The 19,483-nt window shown below is 60.1% G+C and overlaps 1 protein-coding gene across 20 annotated transcripts in view; it reads left to right on the forward strand.

Annotated features, from left to right (window-relative positions):
* MEF2D (myocyte enhancer factor 2D) overlaps positions 1 to 19,483 on the forward strand; it is a 64,819-nt gene that overhangs the window by 33,877 nt on the left and 11,459 nt on the right. For 14 of the 20 annotated variants that reach the window (XM_068662636.1, XM_068662632.1, XM_068662631.1 and 11 more), the window contains 5 exons: positions 4,018 to 4,300; positions 8,002 to 8,205; positions 12,904 to 13,041; positions 16,067 to 16,277; positions 18,344 to 18,400. In XM_068662636.1, the coding sequence (XP_068518737.1) occupies positions 4,247 to 4,300; positions 8,002 to 8,205; positions 12,904 to 13,041; positions 16,067 to 16,277; positions 18,344 to 18,400 (664 nt within the window). In that variant the 5' untranslated portion in view covers positions 4,018 to 4,246. Of the gene's footprint in view, positions 1 to 2,673; positions 2,698 to 4,017; positions 4,301 to 8,001; positions 8,206 to 12,903; positions 13,042 to 13,195; positions 13,331 to 16,066; positions 16,278 to 18,343; positions 18,401 to 19,483 lie in introns of those variants that run through there. The other 6 variants (XM_068662644.1, XM_068662645.1, XM_068662648.1 and 3 more) reach the window with 3 other exon arrangements.

The raw sequence follows: 19,483 nt of genomic DNA on the forward strand, positions 1-19,483 counted from the left end.
TAAGCCCATCTTTGGGATAATTCCTCCAAATCCTCATTAAAGGGTGGTTTTGTGCTGCGGGAGTGGGTGCTGCTGGGGGGGGGGAAGGCGCTGGCTTTTGGCTGTTGTGGTTTTATTTTGGGGTGTGCTTCCCCGTGCCTGGTCCCGGCCGCTGGTGCCTCCACGTTGCTGCTTGCAGCAGATCTCCTTTCCTCGTGCCTTGCAGGAGGTGGGAAACAGCCTTTCTCCCTTTAATTTGGGCTTCAATTTTGGATTTAATTTGGGGATTTTCTGCGCCGCTGGCAGGCCTTCTCCCTCCCGTTCACCTCCTCCACCAGCTGAGCAGTGCAGGGCCCTCCAGCCTCTTCCCGGGGGAGCGCTTTTCTTCTTTTCCTTCCTCTCCAAATTTCCTTCCAGATTTTGCTGTCCCTTTTCACCCTGCTTCCACCACGGGTTTCTGCCCTGGTGCCCCGGGGAGCGTGGATCCGGGAGCGCACCGGGAAGGGCAAGGCCACGCAGAAGTGCAGAGCGGGCAGCACTTGAAAGGAAAAAAGTTGTTGTGTGTTTTGTTTTTTTTTTTTTTTGGAAAGGATACGATTATTTGCCTTTGCCTTCCTATTCCGAGGGCTTTGGGGTTCGCCGTTTTGATCTCGCCTTTACAGCTGCGTGGCGGCCGCTTGGTTTATTGGAGCTGACATTGTGCTGAGCTCACAATGCGGCTGACTTCAGCGAGGAGGCAAGGAAAAGGGGACGCGATAAAAGTGCGTTAAAAATAGCAAAAAAGGCCCCAAAAAGTGGGTGTGAGACCCTGAGTGCCCCCGCTTGCTCCTAGGGAAATGCAGGGATCTTTGGGGGGATGGAAAAAGGGACGGTGCGGAGGACCCCACTGCTCGTGCAGTGCCAAGGGAAAATATTTAAAAATGGGTAAAATAGGCTGTAAATATGTATAAAGGGTCAGGAATGCAGGAAAAAAGTCTCATGGGAGATGGCAGCTCTTGAGCCTTCCCAGCTCCTGGGCTCAGCACCCCCCAAATTCCTGGTTTTGTGCAAACACCTCCCAGCTGAGAGGCTGCTGCTCCTCTCCTTTCTTCCCCCATTTGCAAAATGCTAACTCTGCTCCCTCGCCCGTCTCTCCAATTTGAAGCAATTTGCTTGGAGCCGGGTATGAATTACTCAGCACAGAGTTAACCAGCACCTGCTCGCAGTTAATTGGCATGTGTGTTAATTGCCGTGACAGTCACGCTGGTGCGAGCGCGCGAGGGGGTGCCGGGTGGGAGGGATGCGGCCCCGTCCCAGCGCGGCTCGCGGGGGCAACGCCAAATTTCCCCCGGGGTTTTGGGGTCCCTCTGATCCTCGCAGCAATTCCCAGGTGCCCGTGGTTTGCCGGGCTGAATTTTAGGGCTGTGGGGATTCTCTGGTGTCTTATTAAAGGCTGGGCTTTCCCCACTGTGTGCAACTCATTGGAGTGCCGTGGTTTGGGGATGGTGATGTCCCCTGGGCTTGGTGGGCACACGGGGTCGGTGCCTCCTTGTCCTGTGATGGAGCGAGCCTCGTTTATCCTTAGAAAACCAGGCTGAGGAGCGAGGAGCTGCTGTCTAGAAGGGCAAAAAGATGGTTGGGTCATCGGGGATATTACTCAGAATTAAAACGCCCGAGGCCCCGCGCGTTACAAGTTATTGAGGAGTTTGAACTCTCTTTAAAAGTCCTGAGTCCTGGGTGCTTGGGAACGTGTGTCCCGGTGCTTGAGTCCCCCCTGAGCGTGCCGGAGGGTGATGGGAGACCCCAGTGCTTTGGGGTGGGTGATTGGGGGCTGAAATGATTTGCAGAGAAGGAAAGGGACCCGCCGGTGAGGTGCGTGGTGGGACCCGGTGCTCGCTCCGCGTTCCTCGTGCCTGCAGATGCTGCTCAGAAAGTGGAGCCTGTGGTCGGGCTTTCTGAAACAGCCACCTGGCCAGGAAGCTTGAAAGAATACCTGGGTTTAAAAATACCTCGGGGGAAAAAAGAAACCCCGCAACGCCCTAAAACCCCACCAGGAACATGGAGAGAAAAGGGGTGAGTTCAAAAACCTCCCCGTGGGTGAGCTTGGAGAGCAGCAAGCGCCGCAGTGCTGCTCCCAATCCCTTCCCTTCTCCCACCAGAGCCCCGAATTTGGTGTTTTCCTCCCTGGTGCCAGCTCTGGATCCTCTCCCCTGGGGACGAGCAGGAGGAGCAGCATCCTCAGGGCAGCGTGGGCGAGCACCAGGCCGGGACGCGCCATCCCCATCCAGCCAGGGCAGGCTCCAAGGAACGCGGTGTGGTGGTTGAGAAAGGTGATTTGCGTGGGGACACCTGGGTTTTATTTGCAGCTCGGGGAGGGGAGCGTGGTTTTGGTGAGAGAAGCACGAGCAAGGCTCGGGGCAGGGCTGGGCTTTGCTCCTCTCGGCCCCGGCTTTGTGAGCTCTTGGCTGCGACAGCATCCTGTGAAGGAGTCCCACAGCCGAGTAACGTTCAAATATGTTTCCTTTCACTCGCTTTAAATTTACGGCCCGTTGTTCTGCAGTGTTTATTGTTGCTGCTGGAGAGTTCCTCTCTGGTTTGGATAGCAAACCCGCCGTCGTTTCGGAGGGTTGCTCCGTCCAAGCGCTGCGGCAGAAGGAAAGAATTAGCGTCCTGCCCCGGGTCCGGATGCGGAGCTGTTGCTGCTTCGTCCTGCCGCTGGCGGTGCCGAGGCTGGGGAAGGTGCGTGTTCTCAGCCAGCTGAAGGAAACGGCTCTGAAGGGAGAAGCTGCAAAGAAAACTTTGCAGAAAGCTCCTCCTGCTTTTCTCCCAGTCCTCGCGCCAGCCCCTCGCCTCCCCGCGGTGCTGGGAGCGCGGTGCGCAGCCCGGGTACCGCGTGCGCGCTCGGAGAGGTGCTGGCACCCCTGGCACTGGGCCCTTCTCAGCCTCTGGTGTCCAGAGAAAACAGTGCCTGAAGTGGGAAAGATTCAAGCAGCCAACGGGCCATTTGTCCTCGTCCCGTTGGGGTTTGGAGGAAAAGGGGCTTTGGTTGTCCTCTGCCTCCCCGAGCAGTCGGGGTCCTGAGCGCTCGCCTGCTCCAGGCAGCAAACGGTGGGGAAATTTGTCTCCCTCCCCTGCCTGGTGCTCAGATCCGTGCCGAAACTGCTCAGCGCGAGGCACGATGAATAATTGCACCAAAAAAAAACACGGGAGAGTGACTCACAAGCCTCCACGAACCCCGAAAAACAAGCGCGGGAGCGTCGGGGCTGCTTTGGGGTCGCAGTGCCTGGCGAGGAGGCAAAGGATGGGGTGAAAATCCCCGTGGGGCCCAGGCTGGGGGCTGCGGGGTGGGACAGGGGCAGGGAGGAGGCTTTGGGATCGTGCCTCCCGGAGCCAAACCCGGAGCGTGTGGGGCTGCCAAGCGGAGGCAGATACGGGGCTATTTTGGGATTGGCTTTTCCCTCTGTCCGGGCTTTGGCACGGGGCACCGTGGCGTCAAAGCGCGACGTGAGCGCTGCCCCTTGGCTTTGCCAAGTCCACCCGTGCCGCCCCTCTGCATCCCAGTGTTAAACCAAAGGGGTCGGGCTCGAGCTCCCTCCTCCACCTTCTTTCCCCCTGCCCCGTGCCCCGGTTATACGTTATTTTTTTAAAGTAATTGAATAAAACCGGCTGAAAATGCCAAATTGAAGCTTAACGCAGCAATCGGAGCCGTGTGGAAATGGCCCGAGCTGATCACCCGCCGCTCCACTGCTTACGACTTTATCAAAAGGAAAAAAAAAGATCCCAGGGGATCGCAGAGGGACGGCGCTGTGCCCCCCCAGTGCCTCAGTGCCCCCCCGGTTCCCCACCTTCCCTTGGTCCCCTGGCTCCATCCCTGGGGGTTTCCAAAATCAGATGGGACCAACGCGACGTCCCCGACCCCGTGCGATGGATCGGAGACCTGCCGAGGTCCCTCGTCCCCAAACTGGGCTCTGGTGCTTGGGGGGAGGGAGAATCCTGGGGGGGCACAGCCTGGGCACGGATGGATTTGGGTCTCACTCCTTTCTCTCTCCCTCCCCGCAGGTTTCTGACGGCTCAGCCCCGCCGGACCCGGCCGTGCAGGAGGGTGCCATGAACTGAGAGCGCAGCGCCCCGCGCCTCGTCGCTCTTTGATTTTTTTTTTTTTTCCGTTCATTTTTCATCGTCTCCACCCCCCCCCCAACGCTTTTTCATGAAAGCCTTTTAAAAAGGGGGCTCCTCTTCGCCTCCCCTGAGCCGAGTCGCCCCGCTGCGGTGAGGATTTCCCGAGAAGATGGGGAGAAAAAAGATCCAGATCCAGCGGATCACGGACGAGCGCAACCGGCAGGTGGGTGCCCCCCTCCCCAAAACCCTTTTCTCACATATTTCCAGGGTCCCGTTTCTAGAATCCCCATTTCCACCCCCTTGGGGCCAACCTGTGCTTTTCCCTCCTAACCCAGAAGGCACAGAGACAGGCGAAGCTCAGCACCTGGGGCTGGATTCAGGCCTCTTGCGACAGTTGCCCAAAAACGGGGCAAATAGCCCCATTTTCTTGGGCCTGCCGCAGCCGCGTCCTGGAGCCGCTCGTGCCATTTCCATCTAAGTGCTTTTCCAGAAAAGCGTCTTCTCCACTTAGCTGCTGCTTTTCTATTTTTTTTTGTTCTTGCAGAAAATATATTTCGTTTGACATTTTCCGTGAGGTTTTTCCAACAAAAAACAGCCGCAACAAGTCTCCATTTTTCTGAACGCAAACAACCCAAACAATTTTTATTTTATTTATTTATTTTTTTCACTTGAAAACTTCTAACTGCCCGGGGATCTTTGTTTTTTTTTTTTTTCTTGTGCCAGACTTGTGCTGGGCTGAAGCCAAGCCGCTGCCACGCGCGCGTGTGTGTGCATGCGTGAAAAACACAGGCGTGTATCTCAGAGTAAGAAAAAAACACAAGTTTTTCCCTCGTTTTGTCTCTTTGCTGAGGCTGATGGGTGGAGTGGCAGCGCTTTGCTACAGCAGGTTTGCCCTGGGATGGATCCATCGATGTTTTTCCCGTAGCTGTGAGACTTCCAGCTGCAGGTGCCGCAGCGTGCCCTGCTCGGCTTCTTTCCTGCTGCTTTTTTTTCTAAGGAAAACCCCAAAATCGTGGGCACGGTGCGTGTTCCTGGCGCGTAAAAGGTGGCAAGCAGCAAAATCCGCGGAGCCGTTTTATTGCTCTGCAGCTAAAGAAGAGAAAACCGCGGGTTCGCTTCCTCATGGCTTTATTTGGTGGTGCTGGGGGGACAGGATGGGCATGAAATGGTTTCGGTAAGGTCCCAAATGCTCACGGCACCGCTCGTTTCCACACCATGCAGGGCCACGAGGGGCTGCGGGGATGCGCCGGCGCTGCCCGGCCTTGGGTGCACGCAGCCGGTCACCACCTCCCCATGGGAGGCTGAAACGAAGGGCGAACGTTTGGTCACCCTGGGGCTTGGTGGCACAGCCCCGCGCTGCTCTAGAAGCCGTCGGGAAGGGGACGAGGAGGCTCTGTGCCAGCAGCCGAGGCGGTGGCAGGCGTTTGTGGGGCGGTGCGGGGCTGGTGTTGACCCAGTGGGGAAGCAGCTTCGTGCGCTCAAGTCACCAGGCTCATGAACATCCCCGTTTTGCCTCATTTTGTTTTTTCCCCTCCTTCTCCTGCTGCTGCTGCAGGTGAGGGATGTCTGTGCCGGCACCTTGTGCGCAGCTGCTTGGTGAAGCCGGCTTAAAACCAGGGTGAGGGCAGGCACGGGGAAGGGCTCCCTCTCCGTGCTGCGCTCCGGGGTTTGGGGAGCCCGAGGTTCCTGGATTACGCAGGGGTTTTGTGCTGCTGCCCTGCAGCCTGCTCAGATGGAGGTCCTGTGCTCACAGCCCGGCTGGATCCTGCAGCTGGCAAGGAGAGGGCTGCAGAGGGGGAATATTGTGGCAGCACCCACGTCCCCACCGGGGCTGCTGCTCCCTCGGGTCCATCAGCAGCCATCCACGAGCCCGTGCCGAGGAGACCGGGATTACAGCAGAAGCCAAAGCCCGGGGAGGAAAGCGAGTAAGAGTCACTAATGTCATTAGGGGAATTACTGGAGAGGATTTGCCACGACAGATCAGACCATCAGCCCTTCAGGGCCAGGCTGCTGACTCTGGCAGCGGCCAATATGGTTTGCATCAGGGGAAAGGCAAAAAGCTGCTGGTGGTGTGGGGCTGTGCGGGGCAGTAATTCCTTCCTGACCCCTTCGGTGATCGGCTTACGCCCCGAAGCATGAGATTTGATTACCCTCTTAGCCTTAGAAGGTTAATTCTTGGAGATGAGGCTCGCACCCGTGTGCGCCCCAGCCCCTGGGCTCGGCTCGGCCAGGTTTGGGGTTTCTCTCCCCTGTCCCCAGTGGATGTGTGGGGCGGTGGTGTTGGGGACAATGGCACAATGGGGCTGGTTAAAGGGCAAATTTATGCTTCCCTCTGCGGGGCACCGAGACGGGGGTGCTCCTGAGCCCTGTGCCCAGCTTGTAGGGGAAACATCCCCTCATCTGCAGAGCCACGGGGGTTTATTCGGTGCTTTGGGTCCTGCTGGTGGCTGCTCATTTTGTGGGTTTTTGTGACCCCCAGAGCAGGAGGGGGGGTCTCCATGGGTTTTTGGTGCCCCTTGGCCCTCGAGCATCTCGCCGCGCGGATCCCGGCCACGTGAGCGCACGCTCGGAGCCGCTGGAGCACCGGGGCGAGCGGGCGCACGTGGCGGGGAGCAGCGGGCGAGGCGATTAGAGCTGAATCTCGTTAATGCTTAATCATCCCTGGGAGATGGCTGGGGGCGGGGGGGCGGGCAGCTCCCAGTCCCCGGGCTGTGCCGTGGCCGGCTCGGAGAGACGCGCTCCATCCATCCCGCTCCATCCATCCGCGCCGGGGTGGACGGGGAAGCTTGGGCAGCCTCGGGCTCAGCTCTTTTACTCCTCCAACCAGAGGCTGGTGGAAGCAAAATCCTCATCCACGCTCGTCCCGCCGTGCTTCAAGCTGAAGCTGTGGGGCTCTGAGGCCGTAATGGGGTCGAGCCCTCCCGTGCCCGTGGGCGGCGATCCCCCGGCTGCTGCCTCACCCCCAAGGGCAGTGCTCAAAGTGTTGTGGGAGCCTCCCTGCCTCTTTGTTCCTTTTTATTCCTGTTTTTTCGTCTTGATCTGGGAGCTTTGGCCAAGCATCGTGCCTTTCTCCAGCAGTAGGAGAACGCTGGAGGGTTCAGGGGGGGTTCAGCATTTGCTTGAGGGTCCCCGGAGCATCTGGGTGTGAACCAGCCCCAACCCACCCAGAGGGGTCCTGCTGGGGCTGGGTTCGGGCTGTGAATTGCTTGGGTTTGGAGCTTGTGCCCAGCTCCCTGCAGCTGTGGCCACCTCATTCCCAGCCCCCCGCCTTCTCCTGACCCCTGCACGAGGTGCTGGGGGGGGGCTGTCGAGGTGTTAGGGGGCACCTTGTTGGAAGCTGGGGCGGGATAGGGGCAGGAGATGCCCCAGCAATGTCACCAGCAGGGCAGGGAGGTGGCAGCAGGAGCCAAATCGCAGAGTGGGACGCACAAAGGGGCCAAACCAAGGCCAAAGGCTTTGTTCCCAGCACCCCTTTTCTGTGCTGGGGGGGGCTTGGCCCCAGCTCCCCTGCTCCTGGGGTCCGGTGCTGTCCAAGTGGCCGCGGCGAGCGAGGAATTGCTCCGTGCTGCATGAATGTTGGGCTGGGAAAGAGAATAAAAAAAAAACCAACAACCCTCAGCCCCCGGACAGATGGTAGCTCTGCTGGGGATTTTGCTGAAATTTCTTTTCTCTTGATTTGGCAATATGCGATTTCCAATGCTGATAATCATCTCTGTGCTTGTGAAGTGTCTGCCTCGCGCCCAGCCCAAAAATAGGCAGCGGCACGAATCCGCTGGGCCGCGTGAGCCTGCGGAAGAGGGAGGTGAGAGGGGAGAGCTTGGGGTCGTGGTCCCCGTGGGGGACCGAGGCCAGGAGACGTCCCTCTGCCCTTCCCTTTGGTTTCTCCCCCGGTGCTCATCCCGAATCCTCTCCTCTTGCTTCCAGGTGACCTTCACCAAGCGCAAGTTCGGCTTGATGAAGAAAGCCTACGAGCTGAGCGTCCTGTGCGACTGCGAGATTGCCTTGATCATCTTCAACCACTCCAACAAGCTGTTCCAGTACGCCAGCACCGACATGGACAAGGTGCTGCTCAAGTACACCGAGTACAACGAGCCCCACGAGAGCCGGACCAACGCAGACATCATCGAGGTGAGGCCGGGGCCGGGGCCGGGAGGGGGGACGCGCAGACGCCCGGTGCCGGGCTGATTTTGCCTCTTTTTTTGGTTGAGCGTGCAAAAATCCTCGCTTCTGGGTGGCGGAGTTGGAAGCCACCTGGAGCTGGGTGCTGTTTTAGGGCTGTAAAAGCGAGGTGCGCTTTTGGGGTTTGCTTTGTGGGATCTGCCCATGGTGCAGGCAAACCCGGGGTGGTTTTGGAGGCACCTCCCGGGGCTGCGGCGCTGGGCACGTGGCTGCAGCCGGCGCTGCTCCCCTGAAGCTGCTCCAGGTGCTCACAGTGGGGTTGCAGGACACCAGGACCTGCCTCACCGACGAATTCGGGCTGGGAGGGACCTTTGGGTGCCTCTGTGCCCACACCCCCTCAGGGGTGTTCACCGGGCGCCCCGCAGAGTGGCGATGGCACGAGGGCACCGTGCGCTCCTCGCTGCGCGTGTGGGCAGCTCCCGTTTACGCATGGGCAAATTCAGACAAACGCAAGGGGCCGGACGGGGGTAATTATGGGCATTAATTAACACCGGGCAGGAATTAACACCCGCCGAGCCGTCAGGCGCTCAGGCAGCAGCAGATCAGAGTGGTGCCACGGGGGGCACGGGCGCTCCCCGGCACGGAGCCGCTCGGACTTCGCGCGCCGAGGCCCCGAAGCGCTGCAGGGATCGTCCTCCCCCGCCGCTCAGACCTGTCACTGCTGCCTTTGAATCCCTCCGGTGCAATTCAGCAGCCTCAGGCTTTGATTTCGTGAAGGGAAAAAAAAAAAAAAAAAGCCCACAGCCTAGCTCACGAATCAGATTTTTTATTGGTGTTTTTTTCTCGCACCTCCCCAAAACGTCTCATTTCTGAGCTGTCCTCTGCGCCGGCAGCAGCACCTGCCCGCCCCATGGACCTTTGGAGACCTCCCTGCCTGCACATGCTTGTCTTAAATTGTTCAAAATGCCTTTTCTGGACCCTTTTTGAGGCGCAGCAGCCCCGTCCCCGGGCAGGGAAGCGCCCTGAGCACCACGCGGTGGTTTTCCAGCCGCGGTTCCTCGCCCAGCCTCTCCAGGATGCTCATACTGGAGCTCGCGGCGTCGAACAGATTTGTCTTGGCCTAAAAATACCGTAAACATTTTGGGCAGCATTCTCTGTTCCCTTATGGTCCAAGATGCAAACACTCCCAAGCCGACAAGTTACACGCAGTCCTTGGCACCCAAAGAAATTCTGTGTTTGCACCACATGAAACGATGAATCTGCATCCAAAGCTGGAGAGAGGAGCGTCGGGAGGGGAAGGATCCGGGTGGATGGCGGGGAGGAGAGCCCGAGCTCGGCACGCAGAGCTGCTGTCACCCGCTCCCCAGCGCGGGGAGATCCTGCTCGGGCAGGATTGAAGCTGCTCGAGCATCCGTCCTCGTCCCTTGGAGCAGGGCTGGGGCCGCTCCAGGGTTTTCCTGCTCCAAAGCTGACTGCAAGGGGCTGAGCAGTGGAGATTTGGCGGGGTGGAGGTGGCTGCGACACCCGTGTCCTGTCCCCCCAGGAGGGCTGCAGCCCCCAGCAGCATCTCGGGTGTTTGGGGGTGGCCGTGGGGCCGTTGGTAGCCCGGGGAGAAGCCCCTCGAGTTGGTTTTCCCGGCGCAAGGGGAGCGAGCGCAGGCTCATGGCAGAGGGGATTTGGGCTTTTCCTTCACACCCGTGGTTTGAACAAGGCGAGGATTTCACCTTTCTCCCCTTGAAAAAGAAAGGAGAGCGAGCAGCTGAGCACCCTCGGAACAAAAAAACCACTGGATGGGAAGGTCCCGAAATTAAAAACCCCGGCGAGGGGCCGCATTTACCCAAGCGCATCGGGAAGGGTTTCAGCCCCTCCGCTCTGCGCCCGGCCAAGTCCTGGCTGCGGCAAGCTTTTAAGTCCGAGAAAATCTCCCTGCCTGCACGGAGGGGGGGCTCCTTAATCGGCCGGGGGACAGCTGAGGCCCCCGGGCAGGCACGCTGGGTGCCACGTGCGCGCCCGGCCGGGGATCACGCCGGCTTTGCTCTCGCTGTCGCTCCTCGTTTCCCGCAGCCCCGCTGACGTGCCAGCTCCCGATGGATGGGGCAGAGCTGCGGGGGACCGGGGTGCAAATCCCCTGTTTTCCCTGAGCGTCCCAGGGGAGCTGCATCTTCCCTAATTCCCCTTCCCAGGGCTGTGCTCGTGTGGGTTCAGAGCCTCAGCCCCATCCTGGACACCCCCAAAGCCAGGGGTGGTTTGGATCCCAGTCGCCCTCTTTTAGGGGAAGGATCCTGCATCCTGGTTGAGCATCATTTCCTCTCCATCCCCTGGGTTTCCTGCTGCTCTCTCACCCTCCTGAGGTTTAAACCCACTCCTGGATGAGGCAAGAAAGCCAGGAAAGGGCTTTTTTTTTTTTGGGGTGGGGGATGTGACCTTCTCGCCCTGGTTTCATCCGTCAAAAAATTCCTGATGCGAAGGTGTTCGTCTTCAACGGGCTTGGAATGAGCAGTGGGCGTTTTCCACTGGATGCAGCCCGCTGAAATAAAGGTTTCCTTTCTCTTCACGCCTTCTGCTTTTCCCCCTAGCAGCGGACCGACCCCGGTGGGGCTCGCAGGTTAATTACAGCAGGACTAATTGCATGAAGTGGCCGGGGAGAGGCCGTGGCACCGCTCCGGCAAGGCGACGGCAGCCGTAATTCTGCACTCGCTGCTCCGCTTGGGCAATAAATCCTGGGAGTTTGGGGCAGATTCGGTGCATCTGGGCACTGCCTAAAGCCTCCTGCCCCAATTCTGGGCTTTGGGGCTTAGAAAGGAGGAGAGGGGGGGTCCCGCTTGGCTACGACCTCCTGCAGGGAGCCCCCAGTGGGGGCTTTGACCACAGTTGGAGGGGATCTCCAGGGGGTTGAGGGGTTTCTTTGCTGTTTTGTGAAAAAAGAGAGAATTGGGGAGCCGTGAGGGGGGCACAGCCCTTATTAGACACCGGAGAATCTCCCCAGCACGGCTCCTGCCGCACGCATCTGGAGGAAACCCGGCTTCATCGCTTCCACGGCTCACGGAACGGCGTTTTCCACTTTGCCCCTGGAAGGGAGAGAGGGAGAGAGGGAGGAAAAACTCTTTGCGGAGCAAGGAGAGAGGCTCAACTTTCCGTCTCCCAGCCGCGGCAGCGAAACAAAAGGTTTTGGAAAAGAAATACGCAAAAAAAAAAAACACTTTCCAAAAAAATAACGGTGAAGCCGTCCCTTCCCCGCTGCGGGAGCGCGGGGCTGTTTCTGGCCCGTTCTAAAAACAAACAAGGGCACGCACAAAAATAGCAAAATAATTGGGAAAAATCCTCGGGAACCTTGAAAAAAAAACACCAAAAACACCCGCCCAGCCTCGGGAACCTCCCCTTCGGTGCTGCCCTCGGGGTCAAGCCCCAGCTCCGATGAAATTCGCTCACAGCCGTGCCAGGAAGGGGCATTCCCAGCACGTCTGCCCCTGGCTCCCCTTCCCTGGGGAAAGGGCAACAAATGGCACGATTTTGTAGGATTTTGGGGTACAACAATTCCAAAAGGGGCTTCGGATGGCGCCGTGGTGCTTGGGCGAGGACGCAGCCAAGTCCTGGGGTGAAAAGCCCGGGCACGAGGGAGGCACCAAGAAATTGGGCTGCTTTTTTGGGGATATCGTGTCCAAATCCGCTCGTTTTCTTTCCTTTTGGGGTTGAATTCCCCGCGCCATCGGGCGAGCGGAAGGTCGGGGAAGTGCCTCGGGTGGGTGATGGAGAAAGCGTCGAGGCACGGCTGCAACGCGGGGGGTTTGGCTGGAGATTTGTGAAATTTTCAGGGGCTTCAGCGAAAAAAAAAAGCTATTTTAGGGCAAACCACGCCACCCGTACGGCCCCCAGGTAGATGGAGAGCCGCTCCAGGATGTTTTGGCCCCAAAACAGAGCTGTTTATTGCTGTTTCGGAAGACAAGAGGAGAATTGTCAAGGCCTTTTTTTTTTTTTTTTCTTTTTTTTCTTTTTTTTTTCCCCTGCTGGATTTGGCATGAAAAGGGACCAAGACTTCCAGGAAATTCTGTAGCTTTGACTTTCACAAAAAAAAAAAAAAATAGAAAAAAAATTGGCACGCGGCGGTTCCATAATAACGCCTAATTGCCTTTGGTATTTTGAAAATAAAATGATTAAATGTGCCTGCGTAAAGCAATCTGCAGCTCGGCTCCTGAGCACCACGGAGGGGCTTTTTGCTCCAAAACCTGCCTGGGGTCTTTGTGCCCACCCCATGTGAAGTGGACGGACCCCAAAGCTGCTGCACGGTGCTGGGTGATGGGGGCCCGAGTCTACTTTTTGCCTTTTTTTTTAGGTTTTGGTTTTGGTTTCCTACCTGGAATAACGTTTTTTGTGTTTCTAGCAGGAGAGCGCGCCCCGGATTTAGGGTTTATTTCCCCTCCTTGTCTCTGCGGTGACCCTGGGTGACAAAAACGCCTCCGAGCTGGTGCGGGGCCGAACTCAGCACCAGCACAGTGAGGAAAAAATAGGAAAAAAAACAAAAAAAAACCATGAAATCCAGGAAGTTTCTCTCCATCCATCCACCAAAACCCCTTTAGGACCCACCCGGCGCTGACCCGTTTTAATGCCACCGTGCGCCCCAAATCGGGGGGCGTTTTGGGGAGGTCACCGCCCGTCCCCGAGGGCTGCCCGTTGTCCCCAGATCTCAAAGTGTCCCGGTTGTGTTTTCAGACGTTAAGAAAGAAAGGTTTTAACGGCTGTGACAGCCCGGAGCCCGACGGAGATGACTCGATAGACCAGAGCCCCTTGATGGAGGATAAATACCGTAAAGGCAGCGAGGATCTGGATATCCTATTCAAGCGATACGGTGTAAGTACCTGCCCCGTGGCCGGAAAACCTTCATTATTTGTTCTTTTTGTTTTGTTTTTCTTCTGTTCGATTTCCTCCCCCCCCCTCCCCGACCTCGTCCCCGACACCCCCGTGTCCCCCGTCCCCGTCCCCGTCCCCACCCCGCACGTCACAGGCGCTGAACAAGAAGCACAGGGAGTGCGAGAGCCCGGAAGGGGACGAAGTGTTTGCGTTGACCCCGCAGACGGAGGAGAAATATAAAAAGATTGATGAGGAGTTTGATAAAATGATGCAGAGTTACCGGCTCGCAGTGAGTAGCTGGTGGTCTGCAGCCCCCCCCCGCCCCCCAATTCCCCGGCTGCCTCCAGGTGTCGGGGGTCTTTGCATGGCTTTGCTTTGGAGCCGTGCTGTGCCGTGGGAGCCGATGCACCAGGGCCCCGAATGCACCCGAAAGGGCAGGAAATTGGGGAGAAAAAGGGGAAAAAGTGGCTCCTAGGGGTGGCGGCACCGGGGACCCTCGGGGTCCCTCCGGTTTCCCAGCTGGAGGAGTGGGAGCAGCCCCAGGGTGGGCAGCTGGGGGTGCCTCCGCTCCCTGGCCCCCAAATTCCAGCCTCCTTTTTTCCCCTAAAAGGGGTTTTCCCTGGCTCCTGCCCCCCGAAATCCCCACGAGCCGGCAGGGAGCAGACGGGGTCAGCCCGGTTTGGGCGATTCCGCCTTAATTCCCCCCAAATCCATCAAGCCCTCGGGGCAGCTGGCGGCCGTGGCAGGAATCCAGGCAGGTTTTAGCCCCGTGATCCCAGGCCCGTCAGCGGGGTGGCATCGGGACAGCGCTGGAAGGGATTTGTGTCAGGAGGAGGAGGTAGGGGGGGACACACGAGCGTGTCAAATTAGTCGTTAGGGCAAGGCAGCGAGGGTTTGGAGCAGGGGGGGATTAGCCCCGAGTCGCTGCCGAGCGCACGAGGGAGGCGAATTTTCAGGGCTGGCTGCGGCGTTAGAAAATTTCACGCCCCCTCCCCAGGAAAAAAAAAAAAAAAGAAAGAAACACAAAAACCCCGTATCTGCCCTTCTGCGCTTCTCGCCAGCCCACGCGAGTGAAAATCGGGGCTTTTCTTGAGATTTGGGGCTGGTGAAATCCACCTCCCTTGCTTTTGCTGACTCAGCTGCCGAAGCGCGAGGCGTTTTCGCCCCGGTGCCGCTCGCCCGGCGGCGACGATGCCGAGGACGAGGACAAGGTTCCAACCCCTTGATGGGGCTTGTATGGGGTGGGGGGCACAGCCCCGGCCCCCCAACTCCCCGCAGACCCCAGGGGGGCTCCCCGTGCCCACCACGGTTTGGCAGGTGGCATTCGGGCGCCGGGGATTGAGGCCAGGGCATCGGGCTCCCCGACTAAACCCAGGGCCGGAGCGGTGCCGGTGCTCGAAGCCGCCGCTTCTCCTTTTTAACCGGCTGCGGTGTTTTTTTTGTTTTTTTTTTTTTGTGTGTGTGTGTGTGTGACCAGAACTAACCGGGGGCGCTAACAGCAGCCTTGCTCGCTCCAGAAGCCTCTGCGTTTCGCAGCCTGTTTGCCAAGGTTTTGGGTGAAAGCAGAACCGGGCGAAGCCTGGCTCACGTCTGCGTCTTCTCCCCCAGATTTCGGCCGGAGACGCGCGCCGTGCGCCCCCGGGTCCCGCTCGTGCCCCCCACCCCGGGGTGCTGGCACCGGGGGGGACCTGGCACCGGGTGCGGAGGTGCTGGGGGCTGGAGGCGGGTTAAGTCCAGGCTTTGCTCTCCGGCCCCAGCCCTCCTGGCTTTGCCACGGCATCGCCGAGGCCGCGCCGCGTTCGCTCGTCCTCCCCCTTCCCGGGGACACGCGGAGATTTCTTACACAACGCCGCCGCTTCGTTGTTCACACGCCCAACAAAACCTGCTCCCCCTGCCTCTCTCCCTCCCTCCCCCCCCTTTTTTTTTTTTCTCCTTTTTCTCATTGTTCTGAGCTCGGGGAGGGCTCGGCATCAGGGCCAGGAGGGGATGAGCCCGGTGCCCCGGAGCCTCCCGGCGCCGTGGGGCAGCGCGGGCTGGCAGCAGCCGCAGGATCTCTGAAGGGCAGGATGCCCTTGAGCGAGTGGGAGGGTTTCCAGCAGCCAGCTGGGCGAGCACCTTCCCTTCTCCCCTCCTCTCCTCTCCCCCTAAAGGAATCCGAGGCGTTGGGGGATGCTCTGCTCCCCTTGCCCTTCGGGGCTGGCCCCGCGGCGATGCCCAGCGGCACCGGGGCGCCGTGCCGTGCCAGCCCCCGGCAAATTAAAGTGGGACTTTAGCAAAGCCTCTGCTAAAGCCTCTAAGCAGGTGCCTGCTCCTGTTAATGAAGAGCAAATCAGTGACATAAGAGAGGCTGATGGGATAAGCACGGCGAGCCTGGCTCCCGCGGGGACGCCGGTAGGTGAAACTGGGCCTCGACCCGCGGCCGAGGATAGGGCTTGAGCCACGCTCCTGCTGCCCCAGCTCGCCTCCTCCTCCTGCCCTGCAGCTCCTGGTGGTGGCAGGACAGACCCCGGTGTCACCAGGACGGGATGAGGTGACACCAGCCTGCACCGGGGGCTCGGCACCAAGCGGAGCCTGCCCGAGCTGTGGGGTGTCTGTGGGGCAGCGGTGCTGGGTTAGGGGGCTTGTCCCAAACTGGGAACGGCCTCGTGAGGTCCCCCTGGCCTCTGCCGTGGGACAAAAGGAGGTGTCAGCTCCCCTCGGGGCACCCCAGGGCGCTGCTCCCCCCTGTGATGCTTTGAGTCACGTCCTGCTGGGGCTGCTCTAGAAACACGTGGCCGGACACCAGGGGTAAAAAACTAATTTTGGCCTCAAAGAGAGGCGAAGCGGCTGGTGGCAAAGCGCAGCTGTGTCCGAGCGAACCCCCGGCTGCTTTTCCTGGGGGGTCCAGGCTCCTGTGCCGGGGTCCCCAAGTCACCGGGATTTAGGGCAGCAGCGAGGGGGCTCGGGGTGACCAAAGTGGCCCCAGCTTCAGCCGCAGGACATCGCCTGCCCGACGCCCCCCCTTTACCTCCCGCTCTCTCTTCAGTCTGCAGTGCCCGCGCCGAACTTCGCCATGCCGGTGACGGTTCCCGTGACCAACCAGAGCACGCTGCAGTTCAGCAACCCGGGGAGCTCGCTGGTCACCCAGTCCCTCGTCACCTCGTCGCTCACCGACCCCCGGCTCCTCTCGCCGCAGCAGCCGGCGCTGCAGAGGAACACCGTGTCCCCGGGGCTGCCACAGCGGCCGGCCAGCGCAGGTGAGCGGCACCCCCACGATAAGGGACACCCTAAAATCCCCCTCCTGGGGGTCCTGGGGACCGTGTGCCCCCTCCTCGCCTGGGTGTGCTTTTCCAGAGCAGGATGTTTCAGAGCCAGGTGGAGCCGAGTCACCCTGTGCCAGTGCTGGCTTGGAGGTGGCAACCGGTGTCCCCTGTGCTGGCGGTGCTGGGGGACACTGGGGGACACGGGACCGCTGCGTAAAAAGGGTTTTTCTGGCTGCAGTTGGTCCCTGAGCTGTCACGGGTCAGAGGAGTGGCTGCTTCCAGCAGGGACTGGTGGCCGAGGGGAGGTTGGGGAGAGGCTCGTGTCACCCACATCCCCTGCAGTGGGGGGGGGACACGGAGCTGGGGACGTGTGACCTCAGCCCGGCTCTCCCGCGATGCGGTCATAAATAATAATAGCGTGCAGAAAGCCCCCGCCTGCTATTTTGGATGTCGCAGATGGTCCGAGCCAGGCGCACGGGCTGCGAGCGGCAGAGGCGAGGACGTGGGAAGGGGGCCAGGGGGTGCCCCCAGCAACCTCTGGAGGGGCCAGGGGGTGGGATTTCAGCTGGACACGACAGGAGCCGTGGTTCGGAGGTGCCTCGTTCGCTTTCTGCTCCTCCTGCGCAGCCCCGGGGTGGCTGAAAGCTCTTGGAGCTGGGGAGCAGCCCCTGTTTTTTGGGGAAGGCTCTTCGTGCTCCGGGGCTGGTCCCAAAAGGCAGCAGCTCCCCCCAGGACGGGGCAGAACCCGAGCCCTGTGCCGAGGCTACCTGCAGGCATCGCCCCTGCCCTGCTGCCGGCCTCTGCAGGAAAAAAAAAAAAAAGAGGCTTCACCGCAAGGCAGAGCCCGCTCGATGCTCGCAGTTTCCATCCAGCTCACGAAGCGTTGGTTTCGGGGGGGGGATAATTTGGTGGTTGGGAGCTCAGAGGTGTTCCAAGTCCAACCATCTGCGTTTCATTCACTCGCTGCCTGGGACACGGAAGAAATCCTGTTTATAGGAGCCAGGCCTTCGCATGTTAGAAGAGCTATTTCTTTTCTCTCTCTTTTTTTTTTTTTTAAGCAATGCGCTCGAGAGGGGCGCAGAGCGCTGCGTTATTGTTTCCAAAGCGAAGGCAGCGCTGGCTCCGTGTCCCTGCGCTCACTGCTGCCGCCTGCACGGGGACATCACGGGCACGGGGCAATGGCCAGGGAGGGTTTTAGGGGCTGGGATGGGGTCAGCATCGCCCCCACAGCAGGCTGAGCCTGATTTGGCCCCCAGGCTTTGCTGTGCCGGTGAGGGTTGGGGGCGCACAGGGTCCTGCCTCTCCAAGCTGGGTTTCGGAGCTGCCGGGCACGGTTTGCGCTGCCATCCCCTAAGGCAGCGCCGTGCTTGCCATGCCTCTGGGGTCACCGTGCCCTTCACCACACCATAATTTATTTTGGGGACCACCCCAGCCCACGGTCCCACTTCCACGCAGAGGGCGAAGGCCCTTCCCGGCACGGCGGCCCCAAAGCACTTCTGCTTTCGGGGGCTCGCTGCAACCCCTCAGCCCCCGCTCTGGCAGCAGGTTCCCGTCTCCTCTTCCCCCATTTGGGGCGAGGAGTGAGGTGGGTCTGTTTTTTGGGGAAAAAAAAGGTCCCGATCTGCTTTTCCCAGCCCTTTCCAAGCGCTCGCCGTGGTGCAGCGGGGCCGTGGGGCCGTTTTCCTTGCGGGGCAGGTTGTGTTTCACAAGCGGGGGGGTTTCACAAGCTTGGGGGCTCCCTTCCCCGCAGCACGGGCCCCGTGTCCCTCAGGAGGGTTTGGAACAAAACAGCCGCAGTGTTTTCCGAGCCATGCGCTTCGGACCGGGCCCCCCGTGCCGCCTGGCTGCTGCCCAAAGGAAACGGATCTGCCTGGATATTGTTTCCAAACCCCATCACCAGGAATGCTGCTCGCTTTCGCCCGGGACTTTTCTCCCCGGGAATGCGACGCCGCTGATTTCCATCTGCCTTCCTCCCTCGCGTTCCCCCCCTCCTCCTCCTCCTCCCTGCTCCCCGTGTTCCCGAGCTGCCTCTGACCCCCCCTTTTCCGATGGCTTTGCAGGGGCGATGCTCGGCGGAGACCTGAACACCACGAACGGAGCCTGCCCGAGCCCTGTGGGTAAGTGCGGGGCAGCTCCCCGGGCTCTGTTTGCAGCCCCGTGCCTCAGTTTCCCCATAAATCCTACAAGGACAGGGGTTTCCCTTCCCATTCAGAGCAGCTGGGGGAGGATGGAGAAGCGCCGGGGAGGATTTGGTGACTCCTGGTCCCACTGGCAGGAGGGTTTTGCCCACGCTGCCCCGAGCCGACGCATTTCCTCGAGGCATTTCGGCACAGATCCAGGGGGTTTGGGGTCTTTGTGGGGCTCCTTGGTTTTGGGATTGCCGTTGTTGGGCAGCCACATGGCGGGGATTTGGGCAGCTCGGCATTTCGCTCCCCGAGCCAAAACCCGCTCCTCCCCTGACCCCGGGTGAGTCACTTAACACCTGATTCCTCCTCGCGCCTGGGCCCCGTAAAGGAACTTTTACTGCGAGGAAAAAAAGCTCATTAAGGGCCCCTTTCCACTGCGAGCGCCCCGGCGCTAACGAGGCTCAGCCCTTGTGGCTTAGCTCCCCGGCTATAAAATGAGCTAATAATGCCTCCTGCCTCTGCTGGAAGGTTTCGGGGCCGGCACCGGGACCGGTGCTTGCGTGGGCGCACCCAGCAACAGCTCCTGGTGCCCCCCAGGATGGGTGCTGCCCCCCAGGGAAGGTGACCCCATACCCGCACCCCAACCATCCCCTTTTACCATGGCTTTTCCAGCCACCACCACGCCTGGGGTTCGCCGTTTCCCCAGTTAAAACCCAACTGGGACCCGGATCGCGCTGCTCCGGCGGCACCCCCGGCCCTACAACCGCCCTGGGCTTGGGATGAGGGGGATTGGGGGGGGGGGGCTCTGCGGCCCCCCGAGGCCGCCCGCCGCCCCCACGTCAGCTGTCGCGAGCAGCCGCGGAGCTTGGCAGGGCCGGTGAATGTCAGCATTGACGTCAGCGCAGCATTCCCCGCGTGCCGATGGGCTCGGTGGCCCCGGGGGCTCCCCGAGCCGGCCGACGGAGCCCGGGTGGGTTTTGGGGGTACCCGGGGTATCTCCTCCCCCCTTCTTCCTCCTCCTCCTCCTCTTCCTCCTCCTCGGCTCTGCACCACCGTCACCTGCTGCCTCTGAGT

Source organism: Anas acuta, chromosome 28 (assembly GCF_963932015.1).
Source record: "Anas acuta chromosome 28, bAnaAcu1.1, whole genome shotgun sequence".
NCBI classification, from domain to species: Eukaryota; Metazoa; Chordata; class Aves; order Anseriformes; family Anatidae; genus Anas; species Anas acuta.